Source organism: Theobroma cacao, chromosome 10 (genome assembly GCF_000208745.1).
Source record: "Theobroma cacao cultivar B97-61/B2 chromosome 10, Criollo_cocoa_genome_V2, whole genome shotgun sequence".
Classification (NCBI taxonomy): Eukaryota; Viridiplantae; Streptophyta; class Magnoliopsida; order Malvales; family Malvaceae; genus Theobroma; species Theobroma cacao.
This window is the reverse complement of record NC_030859.1, coordinates 20,643,451-20,666,360: the sequence shown is the minus strand read 5'-3', so window position 1 is coordinate 20,666,360 and position 22,910 is coordinate 20,643,451. Positions and strand designations below refer to the sequence as shown.

At 33.6% G+C, this 22,910-nt stretch overlaps 4 protein-coding genes and 1 long non-coding RNA gene across 11 annotated transcripts; 2 read left to right on the top strand and 3 right to left on the bottom strand.

The window, feature by feature from the left end:
• LOC18587382 lies at nt 2,737-3,451 on the top strand. Of its 2 annotated transcripts, none has more exons than XR_001929727.1 (3): nt 2,737-2,850; nt 2,933-3,009; nt 3,144-3,451. It is a non-coding gene; the product is annotated as an uncharacterized LOC18587382 (long non-coding RNA). The 2 variants fall into 2 exon arrangements; XR_001929726.1 differs by having other exon boundaries at nt 2,738-2,850; nt 2,943-3,009.
• LOC18587381 (E3 ubiquitin-protein ligase SINAT2) lies at nt 4,386-8,202 on the bottom strand. Of its 4 annotated transcripts, none has more exons than XM_018129461.1 (5): nt 7,878-8,202; nt 6,891-7,446; nt 6,271-6,644; nt 5,349-5,735; nt 4,386-4,893 (listed from the first exon to the last, which is right to left on the bottom strand). In XM_018129461.1, the coding sequence occupies exons 3-5, from the start codon at nt 6,487-6,489 to the stop codon at nt 4,573-4,575; spliced, it is 927 nt and encodes a 308-aa protein (XP_017984950.1). In that variant the 5' UTR covers nt 6,490-6,644; nt 6,891-7,446; nt 7,878-8,202; the 3' UTR covers nt 4,386-4,572. The 4 variants fall into 4 exon arrangements, with proteins under 4 accessions (XP_017984950.1, XP_017984951.1, XP_017984949.1 ...); XM_018129462.1 differs by having other exon boundaries at nt 6,891-7,426; nt 7,878-8,198; XM_018129460.1 differs by having other exon boundaries at nt 6,891-8,198.
• LOC18587380 lies at nt 12,376-13,132 on the top strand. Its single transcript, XM_007011124.2, has one exon. It carries the CDS (start codon nt 12,578-12,580, stop codon nt 12,854-12,856), a length of 279 nt encoding a protein of 92 aa, XP_007011186.1. The 5' UTR covers nt 12,376-12,577; the 3' UTR covers nt 12,857-13,132.
• Nucleotides 14,219-16,132, bottom strand: LOC18587379 (30S ribosomal protein S6). Its single transcript, XM_007011122.2, has 3 exons — nt 15,902-16,132; nt 15,583-15,773; nt 14,219-14,787 (listed from the first exon to the last, which is right to left on the bottom strand). The coding sequence occupies exons 2-3, from the start codon at nt 15,763-15,765 to the stop codon at nt 14,488-14,490; spliced, it is 483 nt and encodes a 160-aa protein (XP_007011184.2). The 5' UTR covers nt 15,766-15,773; nt 15,902-16,132; the 3' UTR covers nt 14,219-14,487.
• Nucleotides 17,015-22,910, bottom strand: LOC18587376 (serine/threonine-protein kinase GRIK1). 3 transcript variants are annotated; one of them, XM_018129148.1, is made up of 13 exons: nt 22,825-22,910; nt 22,556-22,626; nt 20,877-21,049; nt 20,542-20,616; nt 20,413-20,457; nt 19,744-19,818; nt 19,476-19,563; nt 19,207-19,331; nt 18,224-18,319; nt 17,872-17,938; nt 17,576-17,691; nt 17,415-17,493; nt 17,015-17,325 (listed from the first exon to the last, which is right to left on the bottom strand). In XM_018129148.1, exons 2-13 carry the CDS (start codon nt 22,587-22,589, stop codon nt 17,216-17,218), a joined length of 1,083 nt encoding a protein of 360 aa, XP_017984637.1. In that variant the 5' UTR covers nt 22,590-22,626; nt 22,825-22,910; the 3' UTR covers nt 17,015-17,215. The 3 variants fall into 3 exon arrangements, with proteins under 3 accessions (XP_017984637.1, XP_017984639.1, XP_017984638.1); XM_018129150.1 differs by lacking the exon at nt 22,556-22,626 and having other exon boundaries at nt 22,825-22,859; XM_018129149.1 differs by lacking the exons at nt 22,556-22,626; nt 22,825-22,910 and adding an exon at nt 21,329-21,501.

The window sequence follows — 22,910 nt, the reverse complement described above, 5'->3', positions numbered from 1 at the left end:
AAAAAAAAAAAGAGAGAAATAAAATATATATATATATATATATATATATATATATATATATATATATATATATATATATATTTCAACCAGAAAAGTTAACTTGTCTGGATGAGACTCAAAATTGTCTTTACACTGTTTGGTCTTAAGGAGTGTCCCTAATCCCCTACTATGCTCTCGAAAGGACAGCACATTACTAATGGATCCCACCACACTAAGGTCACCCATCTTGGTAGTATTACAGTCTTCACATGGCCTCCCTCCCTTGAAGGCCCAAGGATTTCACAGGGATCAAACTTGTGACCTTAGCTTTAATAACATTTTAACCAGAAAAAGTTAGCTTGACTAGATGAGAGTTAGAATGGTTCTTATACCATTTGGTCTTGAGGTGTGTGTTTGATCCACTATATATATGGAAGAAAACACCAAATTGAGATAGGAATTTTTGTTCCAAATTTGATTGATGCTTTGTTACTTTGAAAGTCCTTTTTTGAAATTTCTCTACTATTTTTTAAATCCCATTCAAAGTAAAAGTTAAAACTTCTTTTGATATTATTTTTTATTATTAATTAGTTAAATTCAACCTTTTCCAGGAAAAAAAATAAAAATCCATCTTGGATATAAAAATAAATATACTTTTGAATAATTAATAATAATATAGAAAAACATTTGGATTAATTTTTGTAAGTATTACAATTTTGGGTTTTAAAGCAATTAAAACCTAAAAAAAAAGGTGAGATTCCAAATCTTGTTATTTAAAGAAAAAATCATACACCAATCGATAAATCAAATATTCAAGTACCAAACGTAAACTTTCTACCATTACCACCAACTACTAGATTGTAACTGAATTGCCTTGCCTCATCTTCTTTACCCCTGAATCACAAGAAGGCCATGTGAACCCATGTCATTCCTATGTGAAAAGCTTCAAAGTGCAAGCAAAGGCCATCTTCATCATCAATGGCTTTAAACAGAGACTAAAGGGAGTGAGGGTTAGTAAGGCCCTATCTCCAAACAATTTTAAAATTTTTATAATTTATTTTTATTTTTTGAAATTTTATAATTTTACCCCCACAAGAATTTTAAAATTTTTCTTATATGCTTTTATTTTTTGAAATTTTATAATTTTGCACCTAAAATAATTTTTTGTTTGGTGAGATGCCCTATAACAATTAATTAACAACTAATTTTAATAGACTTACTATTGTAAGAATTGGATTCTAAATTTAATAAGAATTTAGTAGAGTGGCTCAGTTTTGGCACATTTTTGGACTCTCGGAATGATTTCAAATCATTTGATGTTGAAAGTATTTGCAACCTTGCAAATAAATATTACCTAGATGACTTTACTAAGTATGATAAAATGCACTTAAGCTATTAATTGGATCTATTCAAGCTTACCGTTCTTCATAATTAGGTTTTGAAAAATGTATCTACACTTTCTGATCTATGTCTAGTGTTAGAAAAGACGAAAATATCAAAAGCTTACTTCCTTATTGATAGATTTATCGAGCTTGTCTTTTTTTTTTTTTTTGCTCGGCCAATAAAAGTGTATTTCATTAAAATCTACTTAAAGCAATAAGAAAGCAGTGAAAACTGCTCCTGTGGAGTACAATCCGGCTTGTCTTAACTCTTCCAGATTTCACTGCAATATTAGAACGTGTAATTTTTGTTATGAAACTCGTTAAGAGCAAGACTCATAAAAGAATATCAGATGATTCCCTTAAAAATTCGTTGATTATTCTCATCGAAAAGGAAATCATTCGAGACTTTGATAATGATTATTCAATGATAAATGCCCTCAATTCTATAAAAGACCGTTGAGCTCAATTAAAGATATTCAATCTTAGCATGCAAAAGTTGTTAAAAAATATCTTTATTTTGTACTTGATACAAAATTAAAATTACTTTTGTAATTTTCATATGAACTTTTTCCATTTAAGTTACTTTATATTTTTGTCAAACATTGAATTTCTAATATAACTTTTTTATAGACGTTGTCTTCGCCCCTAAACGCAAAATCCTAGCTCCGCCACTAGCTTTAAGTATGGATCAAACTGAATGGAATTTCATGGATACATACTATACTAATCATTATTTTGGAAAGGGAAAACGGGTACTACCATGTTAAGCATATCAAAGTTTGCGAACTTATTGCAAGTATGTATATGTCAATATTGTGTTTTGTTTTGCTTTATCTGTTTGGCTACTTCCTGCTTTGATTTATATATGTATATTTACGTATTTTATTTATATATATGTATATACATATGTAAATATTGATAAAAGTCTATCGGTTTAAAATTTCATATGTATCTATTATTCGTGTTCATATCAGATATGAGATGGAATATCATGTAACTTCACTGACGTTCACTATCTTAACAATGCTGACTTAGCAACCTGACATATGAACTTTTAATCTAAATGAAGCACATTCATGTTGCACATTTGTTCACTTCTTTTTTTTTTTTCCTCCTCTTCTTTTGCCAGGAATCTAAACCAAATTAATATAATGGATGATATGTAATATTCTTTTTATGCTTAGATGTTGACACTGATTTTGCTGCCATTATTAGCTGTTTCCCTTGATGGAGAATTACCTAAGAATCTTATTCCATGATCAAGTTTGGACTAATAATTAAGAGATTAAAAGTTAGAGTAAGCCAGCCCACCTTTATATTCCCTTTCATCCATTACCTTGCTTATAAATACATGCAAAGACATGAAAACTGAAGCCAAAAGAAATCATTCCTTGACCACAAAAAGAGTTAGAAAGAAACCAAATTTCTCTTATGGAAGTAAGGTCAATTGTCGATGCAAATGATAAGCCTCAGGTGGACAAGCCATCAGGTCTGTTTTGATTTTATGTTTTGTTTCATTTCTGGTAATTTCTTTGGGCTTTTTAAGTTGGATTATATGATGGAAAAATTAGTTTCCAACAGAAGACAGGAAGACAAAATGTTGTTCAAGTACAACAAGGGAAGGGGAAGGAGGCTTCATGAATATGTTGTAAGTCTAACCTTGTTTTTGATTAATTGGGTTCATTTAGTTTTAACCTGAAATTGTTTACCCATACTTCTAAATGATTTTTTTTTCTTTTATATAATCAAGAAATTAATATTTCTGCTAACAAATTCATTCAGCTGCAAAGCTTTGGGCTGCTGTGGACTCTTTTCAGCTTGCCATGAGCCTCAAACATCTCAGACCAAACGCACAAAGGCAATTGCATGATCTGTTCTCATCTGCTGGCATTCAATGGTGTGAGGAAAGAACATGCCAAAATTATGTCTATTTCTCTAACAAATTTATGTAATGGGGGAGGCCACTATGAGCAAGTGCATGTAGTAACCTTGTCTTCCATGGAAGACACATAATATATTCTTGGGGTCCTCAAAATGCTGTTGAATTTAAGAATATTGGAAGTCATAGAATGAAGCAAGATTGTTGGGAAGCTTGCAGTACCATATATATTATTTAAATCCACCTTTTTTAAGACAAAATCTCTCATTTCAAAAGAAGAAAGTGGGTTTTGATGGCACAAAGAGTACATATTCTAGTTCCAAAATTGATGGCTTTTATAATACTAAAAGAGAAAGGGGGAAATGCATGAATGGAGAAATAGAAATTATATTTACTCAATGTCTTGTTTAGTGTAATCTTTCATAATTTTATGTCACATGTTTTTAAAATTTTTTTTATTAAGATTTAAATTTGATGATTTAGGATTAAGAATTTAAGATTTTGTATTAATAATATAAAATTAAATACGTGACGTAAAATTATGAAAAGAGACATCAAACGGAGTACTAAATAAGTATGAAAGATTTTTATTCCAAATGTAATGCCTTTGTTACTATTTTTCTCATCCTATCCTAAGGAAAAGTTAAATTTTCTTTTGATTATTATTTTTATAACTAATTATTTAAATTTAACTTTTATAAAAAAAATCCATTTTGGACATAAGTAAATATATTTTTGAAGAGTTAATAATAATATATAAAAAGCTTGCGTTAATTTTTGGAAGTCTCGTAAAGCTGGGTTTCAAAGCAATTAAAACCTAATATTTAGTTGAAAAAGTCGAGATTCCAAATTATTTCTTGTTATTTAAAGAAAAAATCGTACACTTATCATTGAAATGAATGCTTATCAATTATTGAATCAAATGCTTAACCGTGAAACTTAAATTCTTATTAAATGGGGTTGACAAGCTTTAAAATGTTTGCTATTGACCAAATATTGTTGATCTCATTGCAATGGACAGCATAGGCTTCATTTGAGGACCTGTGCAGAAAGGATTGCTCATGGCTGCTTAGCAGGATGAGTCAGGGGCAATCAACAAAGCAATTTATGCCTATCAATTGCTGCAAATTTGTATAGTGCTGAAATTTCAATAAAAATTAATAGTAAACTCCATTGCAAATCACAGTTTTCCTCACAATGTGGCATCTTTATCTACAAAATTTACAGAAAAATGCATAAATTCTCTTGCAACCTTTTATTTTATATATATTAAATATCATTTCCCCTGCAAATTTAAACTACAATATCATAGATTTCAATCCGGACTTAATCTCATTGTTCTTTCCAAATTCGGCCGGCCACTTTCAGCTTCAGTTCCTGTCTATCACCGCCAGAGAAGAAGAGTGCCAGGTTTCTCTGAATGATTAGTCCGTCTTGACTATCTCGAACTTTCCTATGACTATCACGGATGCTTCTAGGAACTCCTTGCCATATAAACTTCCTGCCATTGCCGCCAACTTCTAGACTGTAACTGAATTGCCTCGCCTCGTCTTCATCGCCCATGAATCGCAGGAAGGCCATGTAAACTGGTGCCATTCCTATGTGAAAAGCCTCAAAGTGCAAGCAAAATTGTCGACCAAAACAGTTGAAAACCTGCAGCATATAGGAAAATCATCAATGCCTTTAAGTATGGATCAAACTGAATGGAGTTTCATGAATACGTACTATACTACTCATTATCCTGGACAACGAAAATGGGTTCTAGCATTTTAGAGCATTTTTTGTTTGGTAATATTCAAGATTTCTGATGTTCATATGTCATCTAAGCATTAATATAATTAATTAGTTGAAAGTATCAAGTGATTTGCAAGGTTCAAGAATTAATTGATCAAAGAAGCAGAACATGTTAGAAGTGAAATAAAGAATGCAATCATTAAGGTTTCTTAGAAATCTCATTCTCAACATCTGTCACTACATTAATCATTTGTGGAAAGGATCAGACAAGACACCTGTTTGAGATGATGTACAAAAGTTTGCGAACTTGTTGCAAGTATGCGTATGTCACAGAGAGGAGGAGGAGGAGGGAGGGAGAGGGCAAGAGATCTTACAGTTAACATCCATGTGGCATTTTCCACTTCATGGGGATTGGATTTGACATATCTGTGGTTGAATGTACACCCATCATGCATGTCAACCTTGTGATCGTTCTTGAGATGCATGACAAGAAATGATATATTACCAGTGACAGAGCATTCGGCTCCAGCATAAGGGCAATTATATGGGCGATATCTACAGTTTTTTTCATGCTTGAGCTTGCTGTAGTATGGAAAAATATCATGACAACCCAGAGTCTGGTATCTGCAAGGAAGTTCCAATGACTCAGCTACTTTCTCCAGAGCCAAACACCTTATATTTCCAAGCTCATTGCGGCAAGTTGGGCAAGAGTTGTGAACTCTGGCCTTGCAAATTGAACATACAGTGTGGCCATTCGGACACTAAACATAAAGATTAAAAGCTGTCACTAAAAGAATGTTTAAGTAGAAACTTTATGTTATGATTGTAAAGCATTGATGCAGGAGATGCAAATGTAAAACTTCTTCCCTAAGACACTTTTACTCATGCATACTGAAGTATTATGGTGTCCATATATCTGTCAGCTGCCTAGCCTTTAAGCATCCAAAATAGTTCAATTAAGGAGTATCATAATCACAATGTGCATACACCAGAATAGCATTTAAAATATTGCCATCTTCTCAATTACTTTTACAATGTTAGACGATAATCCCACTTTCTTCTGCTTAAAGATTTGGGAAAAAGTTTCTGCCTCGGTGGTATTACAAATTATCCATGATGCCAATTTCTTCAATCTTGATTGATCAAGAAATATATAATTTATTTCATTTTGCATGATATACAATGTCAAATGCCAATGTTGTTTGGTTTGACAATGATACAAGTATAAAATCTCAAGGAGAATGCAATTCGAAATGCTTTCTGAATTTTTATTTTCGGCATGGAAGGTAAACGTACCTGGTAAATTGGAGGATACATCAAATTTACGCAAACAGGACACTCAAGTAGTTCATGCACATCGTTTGTTGATGTTGCTCCCAGATTTCCCCCTAAACCAGTTGCAGCTTTTCTTAAAGGGGAACCTCTTAACTCCATACTTGAAGTTGCCATATCATAATCTGCAAATGCAACGCGAGACTCGATCACATCTTTGCAGATACCACCACCAGGCGCCATAATTGTAGCTTTGAATGTTAATGCCAGCACACACTCTTTGTTAGATCTAGTTTATTGATAACCATGGAGGGGAGGACAGAAGATGAGTTGGGCCTTCACTCTTAACTCCTCATCTGAAAAAGTTTCATAACCTTTTCTGCAATTCTCTCACTTGCCTGCCAAAAATAACATTAGACATTAGAAGTTCAATCTATCCGAATCAAGGACAACAAGCAAAAAGTTAAAGGGCAGCCATGCACTTTAGAATTCATCTTGACAGAGAGTTCAAGATAAAGATAGGTGAAGAGTGATGAACCAGTGAATTAGACCACGAAGATGCATTGAACACTGTTAATAGATACATGATAGCCATACTCTTATTTAACACATATAAGTACAGTGGTTAATAATGAAGCACCAACCTTGTCATTATAGTAGCTTAAGAAGTGCCAAATTTCCAGCGGTACAAGTATGTAATATGTTATAAGTTCAAGATGACGCCTGCAATGCTCGAGGAAAATCTTGATTGGCATTCAAGTCTCCCAAGACTACTATTTAACTAGGTTATTACATAGGAAGATGAGGAAGAGGTTCCAGCTTCTTGTCTTAGAAGCAGCCAAAACTCTTCACATACTGGAATGCTACCAGTAAACATTAAAGTGAACAAGATGGATAAAGCTCAAAACAGTAATCAAGCTCAAAAGTGAAAAGAGGTTTCCTTCAAACGATCCAGTTTTAAATCTGTGCTATTACAACCACCATTGGAAGGCCAATACAACGCATTGGAAACAACAGTTCTGTCACCGACAGACTAAAGATCTCAACTTCCAATTAACCAAGGCAACATATTGGTTTAGCATCAGAATGAAATTGCAGTTTGATGCATGCTGTTTCTCAAGCTCAAACCCAATGGCAGGATTCCTGTTTTCCTCCTTTCCTCTTTCCACTAGTGATCTACCTATCTTAGGAATGGAACACCTCAATACATAAATCAAGAAGAGTATAAACCATTAAGGGATCCAACTACTTGTCAAAGAGCATATTTTAAAAGACAACTTGCAGCAAGCAACCAACAAAGGAAAGAAAAGAAAACCAAAATAAAACATAATTATTTAAAAGAAAAAAGAAAACACCATAAATGGTGTTTAGGGGATACTCATGAGGCTCAATTAACTGAAACAGCCCAAAAATGGCAAATTTACCAGCAAATCAAACTTTTGAATATGGAAAATCATTTCCCCCCATGTTACCCCCTTCTTTTCCAGGCCAATGAACCAAAACCCAATTCAAGTATGCAACCAAAAAATCAAAATAGATCAAAAAATCCAATCAAAAAGAGCAATACCCAGATCAGAATCCAAGCTCAACAGCTCAAATCAATCAACAAAAACAAACTCACCAAAGCTTACCAAGATTGAATTTTTTTTTTTTGTACTCAGGTCATCCAGTTGCAGCTGACTAAATAACGGTAACAGCCAGACCAAACCCAGTTTACAATTGCATAGGAATATTCAATTCAGTTCCCTTTTCTAAGCCCCCACTAAAATAATTGAATCATTTCAGACAAGAAAGAAAGAGAGAAAGGTAAGATAGGGTAAACGTGGAGGAAAGACCGTGAAAGTTGGCTCCGCAAATTGCGTGCCTTAAAACCTTAACCAGAGTCAAAAGATTTTTGGATTTGGGATCTCCCCTCTATTCGCATACTGACATCTAACTATACACCTTTGCACTTGGACAAAACCAAACTCAACTACATATGTTGTTGGCTTATGAGTTATTGAATGGCTCTCCTTTTCTTTAAAAAATAAAAAAAAATATTTTTTTTATTTTTATAATGAAGCATGAAATAAATAGATTGTCCACTGCTTTAAAACAAGACAAAACACACCATGTTTCACCATTAATAATGCATTCAAGAATGATATTTAATTCAGGATAGAGTTGTTCATTCAAATTTCGAGATCATTCAATGTTAAAAGATTGAAAGAATTTTAACCCTTCAAATCAATTTTTAGTTAATGCAAAACCCGTATTACATTTGAATTTCAACGAATTATAACCCTTTTTCATAAAAAAAAAGCCATTAAATTTTTACATTTATACATTTACAAAATGATACTGATGTAATATTTGATATGAATGCTAGTAAAAAACCCATTATAAAGCTTTGAATCTAGAATCATTCTTTGGGTTCAAATTGTTGCAGCCTGACAAAACAAATGATCGATTTTAGCAATGTTTAAATGATAAGATAAAAGAGCATGCTCGTGGGCATTCGTAAGTCAATAATTTGAACAAATCTAATGGCGTAGGAGTCGTCATTTTCAACATAAAAAAAGCATAGAAAAGGTGATTTGATTTGCCTGAGCTTCGAGATTTTCAACCTGAGGGTGACATTTCCAGCACGCAACGTTTTAAAATTTCCAATTTGATTTGATTTTACAGTCAATCAGACCGTTAGTTCTTAAAGATAGGGGAGGTTTAGAGCAAGATGAGGCAAGGCACATGGCATTTGTAGGTATCTTGTTCAGGTCAATTGGGTTTTGTTATGCAAAGGAAATCCAATGAAGATCATACAAGTCAAGCAGAAGATTTTGACTATTGTGTTGTTCATGGAGATAGAGAGGCTTCAGAGTAAGGTACATGGCAGTTTAACTATCATGTTCAGGTCGATTGGGTCATACCTGGCATGGCCCAAGTTGATGGGTCATGTTCAGGTTGAAGGGTTCAAGCCCTTCAAGTTGAACATTGACATGGTCCTTTTGCAAGGTTGAGGTGACCCTTTCAAGCACAAAAATATGCTGTTCGATAAATTCATGTAATTAATTTTTTTTATTATATTTAAATAAATTTTTATATTTTGATTTGTATTTATAAAATTTTTAATTATAATATAAAATTAACAATAATCAAACTTAATATTATTTATTATTTTTTGTTCATATAACAAGAATCACATGATCGTATTATCAAGATATATCATATGTCAAGTACATAAAAAAATATAAACTATCATGTCTAATCAGCTAAATATATACTTATTATTGAATCGAAGATTGAAATACTCTCAAAATTAATTAGTCCCCTGCATAAAGAGAAGTTATCCATAGACTCTGGGAAGCATCTTTATTTTAGTATTCAAGTAGGTTTCCTTTAGTAGTGGCTTAAAATTGTTAAGTACATTAGGTGACCCCCACTTTGCAATGTTTTAGCATCTTTGGCCCCAGAACTTTTCCTTCATTAAAGGCCAATCAAGAACATTTCAAGTAGGGGAAAATTTTGAGTGATCAAAAGGGAATTTGAGAGATTTTTCTTCAGGGGCCTAGATTGTTTGTTATGATAATTATTAGATTCCCAACAAGCTTAAGAGCAAATTAGATCAGGTACAATCTTCGTATCTACGTTTCAATTATAGTATTGATTTCATACTTCTAGATGTGAAAATAAGGTTCAAATTTAAATTACTTAAATTTTGATATTATAGTTAGACTTTACATCTATGATATCTTCATATCTAATACTTCTGTAAATTCGAAAATTTACGAAATTTCATCATGGATCATGGAAGTGGGATTTCCATTTGTGTCAAATTTAAATCCAACTCTGCCTAATCTAGAAACAATGGACCTCACACTATCTAGCTTTGCCATAAAAAATAAAAGAGAAGAAAAGAAAAAACTCCTACCCCTTGAACCAAATTTCTATTAATGGGTTATCAAGTAACCTCTGCAACTTTTTCCCAGTGTGATACCCCCTTCAGCCACTCAAACTAGTTAAAACTTAGAATGGTTTGGCATACTCAGTGAGAAAATCGTCATGAAAACGTGCCAAAGCCTTGAAAATTAGGTTTAAATGTGGCAAGGAAGTTCAAGATAGCTAAAAGAAAGGACTTCCCTTAATAATATGATAAGATGAGTTCTGAATGCTATACTTGTTACAGTCAAAACTGTTGTGAAATTGCTGGAAAAACGATAACTTCATAGTAATTAAGTAAATAAAAATATAAAAATTTATTTGATTCAATAACGTCTGTGAAATAGTTTTTAATTATCGATAAATTAAAATATGATAAAAATTTTACTTATAATTTTTCAAACTGATCTAAAAATCCCTTCTACACTCTCTTAATAGTCTTGTAAGAGGATAAGAATATACACTTAAATCTATTCTAGTTCCACTTCAAATTCTATTTCCTTAATGGCAGCAAAAAGTTGAAACTTTAAGACATAAAGGCTAGTAGTATTTCTTTAATGATTTACCGTGACCCTAGAAATTGAAAGTCTAGGGCATAATTCATTGTTATTTCCAGGACAAGCTTATCATTTAGAAAAAAAAAAAAAGGGATTGAGATAGGGAGAGAAAGGGAATGATGGGATTTAGGTAGAAATCAAAATCATAAAAAGGGTGCTTTAATTATTAGCTCAAAAAAGGAGTATTAATTATAAAATTGCTTAGATCGTGGGACAAATGATAATTAAAATTCACAACGCGAGAAAAATTATCGATAATGTTGTTTTTATGCAAATGTTTTCATTAACTCCTTGTTAGCTTTGATATTGATTAAGTTGATAAATTTTATACGCAATGGTAATTTGAAATGATTTTATTTCGTTTTTGGTACTAATAAATTTTTATTTGAATGAGAAAAAAAAATTATTAGCTCAAAACTCAAAAGGGCAACATCCCCAAGCAAGTATGCTGATTGGGAATCTTGTAGGAATTCCAATATGACATAACATAAACAAATTAATTAAGCCACATTGGGATAAAGCTTTGCATTATTACCTAATACATAATCACATTGAAGAGGAAAAATGATGACTTGTTTCCTTTTTAGCTTTCCAACAAAAACCGTACACGTCATGGAGCCAACTCAGCCTAACAAACAAGCTTTATCTTCAATAGGGTTCACATTATTTTCCCCATCCTAATCAAGCAGCAGGGGCCCACTTTTGCTTTCCTTGGTGGCATTTTCCTTTCATAATCATGCATCTAATCCCTTAGCCGTCCAAGCATGGTCAAATTCCACTTTGAACCATGTTTTTGTGGAGGTAAGCTGACAAAACTCCATCCACAGTATTAAATTTTTTGGGTCGATATACCTAGCCAAGCCAGCATCAGCCAGGACCATTTCATTCGACGACAATGGTCCAAGTAACAGAGTCGATGGTGACATCAAGGAACAATGTGGACAAGTAAATAGATTAAGGTAATCTAGTCCTTTTGATCTTCAAATGTTTTTTTTGCAACATGGTTATGGTAAATCTGCTACAACACTTATTCTGAAGTAATATTGTGGTTTATAATCAATTTTATGAGGCTTTTAATATAAAAAATCAATCAGGATGATAACTGCAGAATATAAGACTCATGTCATTAAGGGTATAGACATTGAAAACTTCTTCATGTTTTGATCATGTTTTACAATTTTTGGGACAATAATTTCCTCTTCTTTTCCTCCACGAGATTCAAAATTATTCAGAAACTAATCTTTTCAAACTAACCCGTTTTCAAGTTGCTAACAACCTTTTAGTAGTTACCCTGAGTTGGAACAACATAGATAAGCCCATCGAAATGGAGACAGGAAGTTAAATGGAAGAATTCCGCTATTGAAGCAAGCAAAGGTAAGAACATAAACAAGTGTTGAATTTGAGATTTGACCATCTTGGGTTTACAGTACTGGTCAGCTTTGGCTATCTTTTTATAAGACATAGCTAGCTCTAATCAGACAAAAGGGTATCAAGATTTGAGAAATGATTAAGGTAAAGCAAAAACAAGCACGTGAAAATGGTTACTAGAAATATTTTTTTCTTTCAAGAAATCCGCAGCCATTTCCCATGTCTTATTCTACTTAGGCTTTTCTCCTAATCCAATTGCGTGTAGTCAATATATAACTTCCAGGCTTCGGCTACAAGTCAAACAGGCGGTTTCATGTGCCAAGTCTTCTCCAATCTGGCAAACATCTTCCCCCTCTATATAAGCAGCTTCCCTAGGGTTTGCTTCTTCATATTTTCCTGTAATCCCCATCTTCCCAACTTTGCAAAAGCTTGCCTACAAAATACTTGGTAACCCTCTGATCATCCGAATTCTTGTTAATTTGTTGAAGAAAATGGAAGTAGAGATGTCCCTGGCAGATTCCTTGATGAAGGTGCTTATGTTCCTGATTGTTCAAGGACTGGTTTATCTCATCCTTTCTAAGTCATCTGATATTTTCTCCAAGAACAAGATGAGATCATTGAGCTTCAAACGTGCTCGTTCTTTAAGCATTCGCAGGATCCTGGCTTCCATCTCTGACTTACCCCAAGGTGTCGAGCCATCACCACCATCGAGGAGTTTGAGGTCACCAGCTCAGGAATATCCCACAATTGAAGAATATGAAAGTTACTGATTCTCATGTTATGGTACTAGGATCAAATTAGTTAGCTATTGTGCTTGTGTGTGAAACCATTTTTTTATTCTTTGGGTACTGTCTAATGAAAGAAATTTACTATTCGTTTGTTCTGATTGTAAAGACTTAATGCATCAAGTACTTTAGTTCCATTGCATATGGTTTCTGTAATCATATACACATTAAATACCTTTTCCATGTATATGTAGGCTAGGAAGCAGATACTATGTACATTTAAAGAATTTATGATACTCCGAGTCTTCATTTTCTTTGAAATATGATGTCCGATGTATATCCAACATACATGAATATAAAGATTCGACCTTTTAAATATATAAAAATACTCAAAAATATTTGGATGTATTCATGTTAAACACATACCTGTATCCAACAATCACTTTTGAGTTCGAGTCACATGGCTATAGCTAAGAACTATCAGATACCTTGTCTGCAGCAGCTAGCAGGAGCACTTTGGTAAGACTACAGCAGCAACAGAATGAGCCAAATCAAAGCTGCTAAAGTAAATGATAAATAATGGTTCTCAAAGAAATATGGAAAGACTTGTCATGAAAATTACCCAGAATAACAAAGATAAAACTAAAAAACATAAAAATTTATAAGAACTTATGAAACTTCGTACATTTATAAGAACTTAAGAAATTCCGACTCTTCATTTCTTTTTTTTCGTTTTTTTGAAATATCATATGTTCAACATGTATCCAACGGATATGATATAAAGATCCGACCCTCCAAATATATAGAAAAGCTCAAAAAAATTTGAACAAATTCATGTTGGACATATATCCTTATGTAACACTCATCCTGAGTTCGAGTAACATAGACAAGAAGTACCAGATACCATGTCTGCAGCAGCAGGAGCATATTGGAAGGACTACAGCAGCAGCAGGATGAACCAGTGCCAAGCTGTTTAAATAAACGATAAATAATGGCTCTCAAAGAAAGACTTGTGACAGCTTAGTATTTCATTTTAACACACGTAAATGCAGATCTTATTGTATGCTAAGTTGATTTTGGTTTTGTTCTCGTACCAAATTTAGCTCAGTCTAATTTCTCTATACCCTGGACAAACAACAAGCAGGCTACCTTTTAACTGCCAACAAAAACTGCACCTCCATAGACATTCCAACCTACCCTGTTCTTTGCTGCCTCAACTGAGAAAGGACTTCTTGAGGCAGTTTTGGATGGGAATAGGCTGGAAACATAACTTTGTATCTGAGTTCACCAAGAACTGGTTTAATAAACAGGCCCAAAGCTAAACATTGCCTTGAGCCAAATGCCTCTTGCTCCTCATCCTAAATTTACAAATTCTTGTCACAAACATTCATTAGCATGTCAATTTCCTGTTGAGCATCACAGATGTAATAGGCTGAATTTTTATTTTTCAAGAAATGTGCCTGCTGATAAAAAATACAAAATACTTTGAAGGCTACTGGGAAAATGCAGAAAATACATGGACAGGCTAAGTTAGTGAAATGTAACTCTTCTGGCTGCTTAAGACCCAAGCAGAACATAAGTCACAGCAAACTACAATGACAAAGAACATAAACTATGAACTTCTATTGTCTATCAATGTTCTGCCTTATCCTCAGACAATCAAATTCTTTTACCCATCAGTGTTCTCCACTATTCTCTTGGTTCTCATCATATTCATCATCATCATCATCATCATCCTCATCCTCATCCTCATCCTCATCATCATCCTCTTCCTCGTCGACGTCATTAAATATATTGCCTCGAGGGAGTTTGCTGAGCTCCAAGTTCCCATCCTCTTCACTAAGGAACTCCAGCCCATGTTTTGTGTCACGATGCTTAACTAAAAGCCAACGCAACAGCCTGTCTTCCTTGTTCAAGTAGTGCAACTCCTTGTTAAAATTGGGTGTCGCCATCATTGTCATCTGCATGAGTTGACCCTGTACCGTACACAACAGGAACAGCAGTTTGTTCAATTGATCATTTCATTAATAAATTTCTAGTCCAAAATGACCAATCCATCTAGACAGTTCTAGCTCATTCAGTAACTTGCAAAAACAGCAAGAAATTTTCAACACAAAATCACAAACATCATCAGCTCAAAAACCACAGAAGTTTCGGCTTAAATAATGATGATCAATGAGTATTTTCATGTGGGTTGCTTTAGGTAAAATATTTTATATTAGGACCAAAAATCATGTAAATCAATCAATTCTCCTTCATTACTGACATAAATCAGTAAATTTTTTATTATTAAGTTTCATTAGAGAAGACTCTCTCCCTCTACAACCGAACACTACTCACAATCATTGAAACAAGAAACAAAATTGGTTAGTATTTCCCATATGAAGATGGACTTCAACAAAACAAGTCCATATATCATGATATGTAGAACAGAGCACCACCATATCAAGCATTTTAGTACCCCATGCCTTTCAGTCTATCTAACAGTCTTTCAACATGTTCCATATTTCATTGCAACTATATCTGTTGGAGTTGCACCCTTCATTTGTTTCTAAATTGCAACTATGTTTCAACAATGCACAATCTGCTTATGGTCACAGGCTGGTTACAGACCAGCAAAGCAAGATAAACTTCAAAAGGAAAAAGGCAAAAAATCAAACAATAAATACACAATTTTTAGCTTGGTTGAAGCTTCATTCTTTAAAAGCATAAGTCTATACTCTTTTTATTTAAAAAGCAAAAAAGAAATGTGAGAGTTAAGATTTTGTGACCTGATAGTATCGTCCATCAAGCTTCCTGATGCCATACCCCAACTGAACAGTCCCAAACGATTTCATCTCAGTGAGAACCCCATTTCTGCTACAAACATGTTTTCCTACTCGTCTTATCAAGTCCATCGAAAGCTCCTTTTGCACATGGGGCTTAAATAGAAGCACACAATCATACAGAGGCATTTCTTTCTCTGTCAAATTAAAAAAACCACACAAACCCAATAAACCATTTTCCCCCTAGATACCAACAACACTAACAGAAATGCAAAATAAGATATCGAATCTGAATCATTGAATGATTAGAGTATGGTCTTTTTACCTTCGAAAGCAATCAAGGACACTCGTGACAGAGAGGGAACCGGACCCAAGCTCGTGACAGAGAGAGAGGAAGACGACCGTGATGTAGCAGTGATGGACAGCTGTGATCGGCGAAGAAGAAGAAGAAGAAGGCGGACGGGGTGACTGATGGGTGCGCCGCCGCTTGGAGGAGAAGACAAAGTTGGGAAGGTGAGGTTTTTGGGTTTTTCAGAGGAATAATAATTAAAGAAATAAGTTTTTTTTTATTACATTATTACCTTATTACCCTCATAAAATTAGGAAATCACCATTGTCATGGAGCTCAAGGTCACCAACTCAAGAACATCAAACTTACAAGTAATTCTCATGTTCAAGTGCTTAGATCAAATATGTTAGCTATTTTGTGATTGAGCAAAACATTTTTTTTTTTAATCTTTAGGGCATTGTACTCTTCAAGAAATTTGTTATTCATTGTTCTTAGTAATGAAAATGAGTATTCTTTAATCGATATTCACGAATATTTAATTTGATTAATATATAAGCAGAGTATTTTACATTGCATGTTGAAATAAGTTTAAATATTAAAATTTATACTCGTTTTGGATTTAGTTAGGACAAAGGTATCACCTCTTAAATATTCGATATCCAAATCTAATCATGAATATATATTTATCTATTTTTTGTAATTTAAAATTGTTGTTTGAGATATTTTTATAATATTTATTATTTAAATTTTAATTTTAATGTTCTTTGCCTTTATAGATTCAATTATTAATGAATTATATGAATGTGAATTATGAAATATAATTATTATGGGTATAATTTCGAATAATTAAGTACATATTAAGAGGTTAATAAAATTTTTTTTGCACAATCGAATATTTAAACGGATTCAAGGATAAGGAATTCAGGTATAAATTTGGGTAAAAAAATTTCAAAAATAACTGCATAGTTGTTGAGTTCAAATACCATAAGTTTGGAGTAAAGTATTTCAAAATTACTAATTACCTTATCTATTGACAGTCCTAACTACTCTCATCGAAAATAATTAATGTAATATTTAATTTAGTTCAACATAATCATATACATTTTAAATATCTTTTCCATATATTTATATTATGTAAATTTATAAAAATAAAGTTAATTACGTATCTGGTATTGAAAAAGAAAAATGGTACAACCTACAAGAACATATTAGTCCGCCGTCGGGTGTCACAAGACAAGCCGACGAGAATTAACGGTGTTAGAATTTGAGTTTAACACTATTTCAATTTATATATTTCACTATAGTTGAAGAACAAAATGTATTCTTAATTAATTAAACATGGAAAAGGTATCAAACACCAAGCCTGCAGCAGCAGGGGCACCTTGGAAGGACCATAGCACCCTCTTTGACCACCCAAGGATGCTCAGCAACAATGTCTAAGGTTATTCGCAGCTTAGGGTCTGCATATCAGAAACAAAATTCTACCAATGAGACCTACTGTTTTTGGACATTGTAAGAAATAAAAAAAGCATGGAGAAACATAAATGACCTTTGCAGAAAAGGTCTTGGAGCAGATCTTTGAGCATTGGATCTAGTTCCTTTGGGAGTAATAAAGGGCTGTTTACAATCTGCAACAATGATGAAGTTAGAAATGCTGCAGAAGTAGAGCAAGGTAATATAAGCAGGAAAGTGGTGGGAAAAGATTTTTACATTGTTGTAAGTCTCAGGTAAACTATCAGCAAGGAAGGGGTAGCAGCCTACCACCATGTGGTGCAGGGTAACACCTGTAGCCCATATATCTGCTGCTTTTCCATGATAAACTGTACCTGTTACCAATTGTAACAAAGATTTCAAAAGTGTAATAAAGGTTCATCCTTGAAATTTATCCCATATTTATCTCTTAAAAAATTCTTTTGGTTGTCCGTGGTGAAGTTTCTTGCATAAAGTCTCTTTTGAAGGAGTTTCAGTGAACAATTTTGAACCATATTAATGTACATTAAACATACCAAAGCAGCACTCAGGTGGAGTAAAAGCTGGAGTTCCAGGGCATCTCCAGAGCTCATCATTGTCATCCTGCAAAATGACAGCTTGTTAGAAGAATGAATCTCTTTCCTAGATAAAAACAGAAACATTTCCATCTGTGATACAGCTTCTCACTGCGTAAACATATGCTGGTTGAACAATGTTGTTGACCTGTCAACATTCCTTTTCTGTTCATAACATGTACATATAAGATTATCTGAGGATTATATTATAGCTTTCAATTCTGAATCATTTTCAGTAGTGAAGGACCATATTGGTTGTAGTCTAAGGGTATGCTTAATATCTTCTATTCTCAAAAATGAGCATCTAATTTACCTCAAAAGCCTGGCTCACACTGAAATCACCAATTTTCACCCTCCCACTTCTAGTGAGCAGAAGATTTTCGGGCTTGATATCACCATGAATGATATTCTGTCACAGTAAGCAGGGTAAAAGTTTTTAGCTGAAGTCACATATGTAGGAGCAATAAAAGACATTAAAGTTTAAGAAAAGATAATCAATACATTAGCTTTGTATTATACCTTAACTTTTGACTGAACTTGAACGTATAATAGTCACTGAGCTGATAGTACTAATGACAAGAATTTAAGACAGATAATCGGGTTGTCATATCTGGTGAGACTGCATTTGTGAGACTGTCACAGCCCATGCTTGCAAAGCTCTAATGACTTTGAAAGAGTTTTGAACATGAGACAATGAAGAGTCTGTGACACACACCATTATCTATGGCATGATATCCAGTTTATAGTTTCACTAGATATAATAATATGAGACCGGAACAAATTATTGATACATGCTAATTATAAACAAGCTAAGAAAATATAACAGATTCTATGAGAACTATTATGTCCATTAGAATGATTTACAATCCATCAAGAAATTCATGCTTACCTGTCTCCAAGTTGTTTAAAAGGGAAAAAGAAAAACTTTTAACAGTAAGAACCTCAGTGTTGAGTCAGTTTTTCATAGACCATAGTTTAATGCAATCTGCAGAAACAATCCTTGAGTCCAAATTGTTTCATTTTGATTAAGTCATAAAACCAGTAGTTTTCTATGATCATCACGAAATAGGAAGCTGTATTTGTTAATTTCTTGGGTTACTTGTAACATTCACCACTTCAGGTATCATCTTTTCCCAAGCACAAAGCATAGCATCACAAATTGCCTTGAACATCTAACTGTTTAGCCAGTTTCATAAGTCACCACTGGCACTAAACTTTAGTACTTTTTCCATTTTCAGATGGAAGATGTCTTAAAACTATGTTGCTTGGTAGTTGGTTCGCCTAGAAAAAACTTACATGACTATGCAAATAAGTGAGGCCTGCGATTATATCTTTGAAGTACCCTCTTGCAGTTGTCTCATCAAGGTGTCCTTGTATTTCAGAAAGGTTTCTTATGCCATTACCTTCGACATACTCAAGCACTGCAAAATTACAAAGATTCATATATATCAAGAATAAAGAACAAAACCAGAATCCAAAAAAAAAAAAAAACTCCACCATGCATATTTTTTGTTCTGGATAGAACTTCTTCTGTAAAACCTAGAAGTGCAAAGGGATGTTGATACCCATATAGAGATAATCAGATTTGGGGTCATCTATTACTTCAACAAGGTTCACTATGTTTGGATGATCCAACATCTTCATTATTGAAACCTGTAAAAGGATTTAGTTTCATCACTGGCAAGTTCAAAATGGAGCAAATATTGGAATTTCAAAGGTTATCACAACTTTAAGATAGAAAAGTGCAATAGGGAGTTCAGAACAAAGATTAAGCCTGTAAAGCAAAGAAAATTAGGCGCAAACTTGTTTGTTGCATGTAAAAATGCACCTTACCTCTCTAAAAACATTGGTCATAGCTGTTTCAGACAGTGTCACACGCACCTTGCACAATCTAGACTTGCAGATTTTCTGCAATAAACAACAAAGTATATCAGCATTGTCTGGAACTGATAAGATAATTACATAATCACATAGGCAATCTATTTTTGACATCAACATGTTCAAGAAATGGGGAAAAGAAACCACATCAAGCCTTGAAAGGCTGGTAAAATAAAACACAAACTCTTTTCTGTCATCTATAGCAACTGATCCCCACACCATATTTTAGAGCCATCGTTGTGGAACCTGGCTATATCATTAAGACCAGAAGTCATTTGATGCATTCTTAATGTTAATCGAAGATTATAGTTAAATTTAGATAGTGCTATGCATTTCTTGTATCAGATATCAATGAGAAGTGATATTTCATTAGTCCCAAGCTGCAAATCTTGATATTAACTGTCCATGGCTACATAAGAACAATGTAACTACTGCTAACAGACAAGTAGATTTACATAGCATGATGTTCAATAAGATTTCTAAAACTTACTTGTATGTATATCAGATAATTTTTTAATACTAGAGAAGAAATTCAGCTTGAAAAGTAACTTACAATTTTAAGCAATAATGAACAGATTAATACTGGATAAGGTATCTTATGGAGTAGATAAGAATGATAGCTACCTTAATAGCATATGGGGTTCCATCATTTTTGTTTCGATACAATACCTGCACTGAGTCAGCAGATTGATTATCACTGCTTATGCAAAAAAGCATCTAACCAAGCCAAAAACCATTATGATACATTCATACCACTTTTCCATAACTTCCATGACTAATCTTTTGCTCTTTTACAAAGTCATTGATCATCTTCTTCCCATTCACATGCTACATTTCAAAAGACAGAATATGGTGAGTATTCAAACCTAACTTTGCTACAATTGGCTAAAATACAAAGTGCTTAAAGGTAAAAGAATGTCCAAAAATCTCTAAATAATAATAAGACAATTCTAAATACAATGATGTAGTAGGCAAATTTGGTGATTTTTTTTATGTAACTCTGAATGAAAGAAAAACAATCCTGCATCACTGCTATATTATCAGAACTATTTTACATGTTAAAAGAAAAGATGTTTCAGAAGAATTACCTTGGAAATTTTGATGGAAGTAGTTTCTGTTACAGGGATCTTCTTACAAGTTTGATTCTTCCTTGGCATGTTTGTGATTGGTTGCTTTCTGTCTCTACCAGCAAATAAACTTCTAGACCAGACCTGCTCATTGGAAATATCTTCTGCATTGCGTTGCACACCATTGTCCATATCTAGAGAGAAGCAACCGGATGTTGGAGTGATCAATAACAATGGCTCCTTGGGATTCCGGTGAATCACAAGCAAATTGTAGTTATTTATCAATGTTCATATTAATCATATACTTGAGAGAAAAACCAATTCGACACAGGTTGTAGAAATCAACTTTTCTGAAGAGGGTTTCAAGTACTTATGCATCGGAGAGACAATGATGCTAGATGAACAAACTCTTTCAATGGGGATAACCAATTAGACATTGGGATAAACAACCTAAAGAAATGACAAAAACCTACCGCCGCTTTCAATATGCTTCATAGAGGACTTGAAAAATCTAAAATGAGTAAATTAACAAAGTTGAAACAAATCAGAAGTTGGTAGGAATATAGTAAAAAAATCAGTTAGATATATGGTCAAGATCCCTCATTGGGGAACTAAAAACAGGTCTAAGAAACTCAATAAAAATTAATAAAGTTTAAAGGATGAAACAGTACAAACCGTAGTTACCCCACCCTCCATGGATGGGTTGCCAATCAAAAAAAAAAAAGAAAACAGTATAAACCATACTTTCAACATTGTGATTGAGTGTTTGACTGGTAGCTAAACATCTGGACTAATTTTAGCCATGAATTTAATACTTTCTTGTTAGTAAAAATCATGGGCCACCACCAAATTTTCCCAACTTAGTTATCTGCAAATCACGAAATGATTGTACAACCGTCTCATTGAAGAAATCTTTTTCGTGTTTCTTTGTTCTTCCTAGTGGTTTTGATTAACTAGATGATCTTTTCAGCTTCATCTGCACTAAGAAACTAAATCCTAGAGCCTGCCAAACACGAATCTAGATGCAATTAATTTATTTGTGTGCAAGGAGATTAAAGAAATATATATATTAATGAAAGGGCAGAACAATTTACATGTAACTAAACAATTACAATAATTTATAGCTAACCAACTAAACACTGATAGGAGATCAGTTTTGGGTTTATTAGATTAGATCCTTCCTTGTACAGTAAAGCTCATCTGTTGCAATATTACAGAGTACAAACATTTTTCAAAACCTCTTTTAACATGTAGAAACCAAGGCAGGAAAGGGAATTATAACTGTTTTCTATAGACTTGGATGTTGGATCCAACTCAGATTTTTCAAGGAAAGAATGTCTTGTGTTGCTGCATACAAATCACAAAGGTCAAAGATTAATTATACCCAGTATTTCACTTGGGATCCCGAAGTGGTTTACCTATGTCACCCATGTTGAATATAATAGTAGAAAGTATTTCAGAAGTATGTTGTTTGAAGTTTTTTCAATGAAATCCATGGAATCTTGCCTAACTTGTTAACAAAATTATTATTAGCAGTTCAACTATAACTAAGGGAACCTGGCATGGCTGTCCCCCTTTTCTGTTTGAGGCTTGGCTTTGACTCAGCTTGCCTCTACTTTTTCATGGTCTAACTCTAGGTTTCACAATTGTAGGATCATTTGCTCTTGCACTTTATACATTTAATAGTGTGGCAGGCTTACCTTCCGGGGATATACCATCTGGCACTTTGTACATTCAACTGTAGAATATACCATCTGGCAGGTTTAAGCTCCTGGGATCATCCGGACATTAAGTAATAAGTCTAACTGCATTTTTAGACACGGAAGGCAATAATAGAGGTGGCGGAAGGAGAGCATATACAGTTGAACTATTACTCTATTAGAACAAGAGTCCTACACCTGGTCCCACGTCAGGTAATTTTTTTCCAGATTTCCATGTTGCAATTACAAGTATTAGATCAAGTTCTTACCAGGTTTTTACTTACTGTAGCATCGGATTATGCAAAATAAAAGACACTGATCTTGATGCAAAGCTGAAGGCCTTTCACCCTGTCTC

Coding starts and splice junctions, on each gene's coding strand:
- LOC18587381 (XM_018129461.1), bottom strand. CDS start 6,489: ATGGCGCCTGGTGGTGGTATCTGCAAAGATGTGATCGAGTCTCGCGTT. Junction 5,736..6,270: donor TGTATCCTCCAATTTACCAG/GTACGTTTACCT, acceptor CTTTATGTTTAG/TGTCCGAATGGCCACACTGT. Junction 4,894..5,348: donor ATGCCACATGGATGTTAACT/GTAAGATCTCTT, acceptor TATATGCTGCAG/GTTTTCAACTGTTTTGGTCG.
- LOC18587380 (XM_007011124.2), top strand. CDS start 12,578: ATGGAAGTAGAGATGTCCCTGGCAGATTCCTTGATGAAGGTGCTTATG.
- LOC18587379 (XM_007011122.2), bottom strand. CDS start 15,765: ATGCCTCTGTATGATTGTGTGCTTCTATTTAAGCCCCATGTGCAAAAG. Junction 14,788..15,582: donor TTGATGGACGATACTATCAG/GTCACAAAATCT, acceptor TGTACGGTACAG/GGTCAACTCATGCAGATGAC.
- LOC18587376 (XM_018129148.1), bottom strand. CDS start 22,589: ATGTACAAAGTGCCAGATGGTATATCCCCGGAAG. Junction 18,320..19,206: donor TCACTTATTTGCATAGTCAT/GTAAGTTTTTTC, acceptor TTACTGTGACAG/AATATCATTCATGGTGATAT. Junction 17,692..17,871: donor TCCACCTGAGTGCTGCTTTG/GTATGTTTAATG, acceptor AATTGGTAACAG/GTACAGTTTATCATGGAAAA.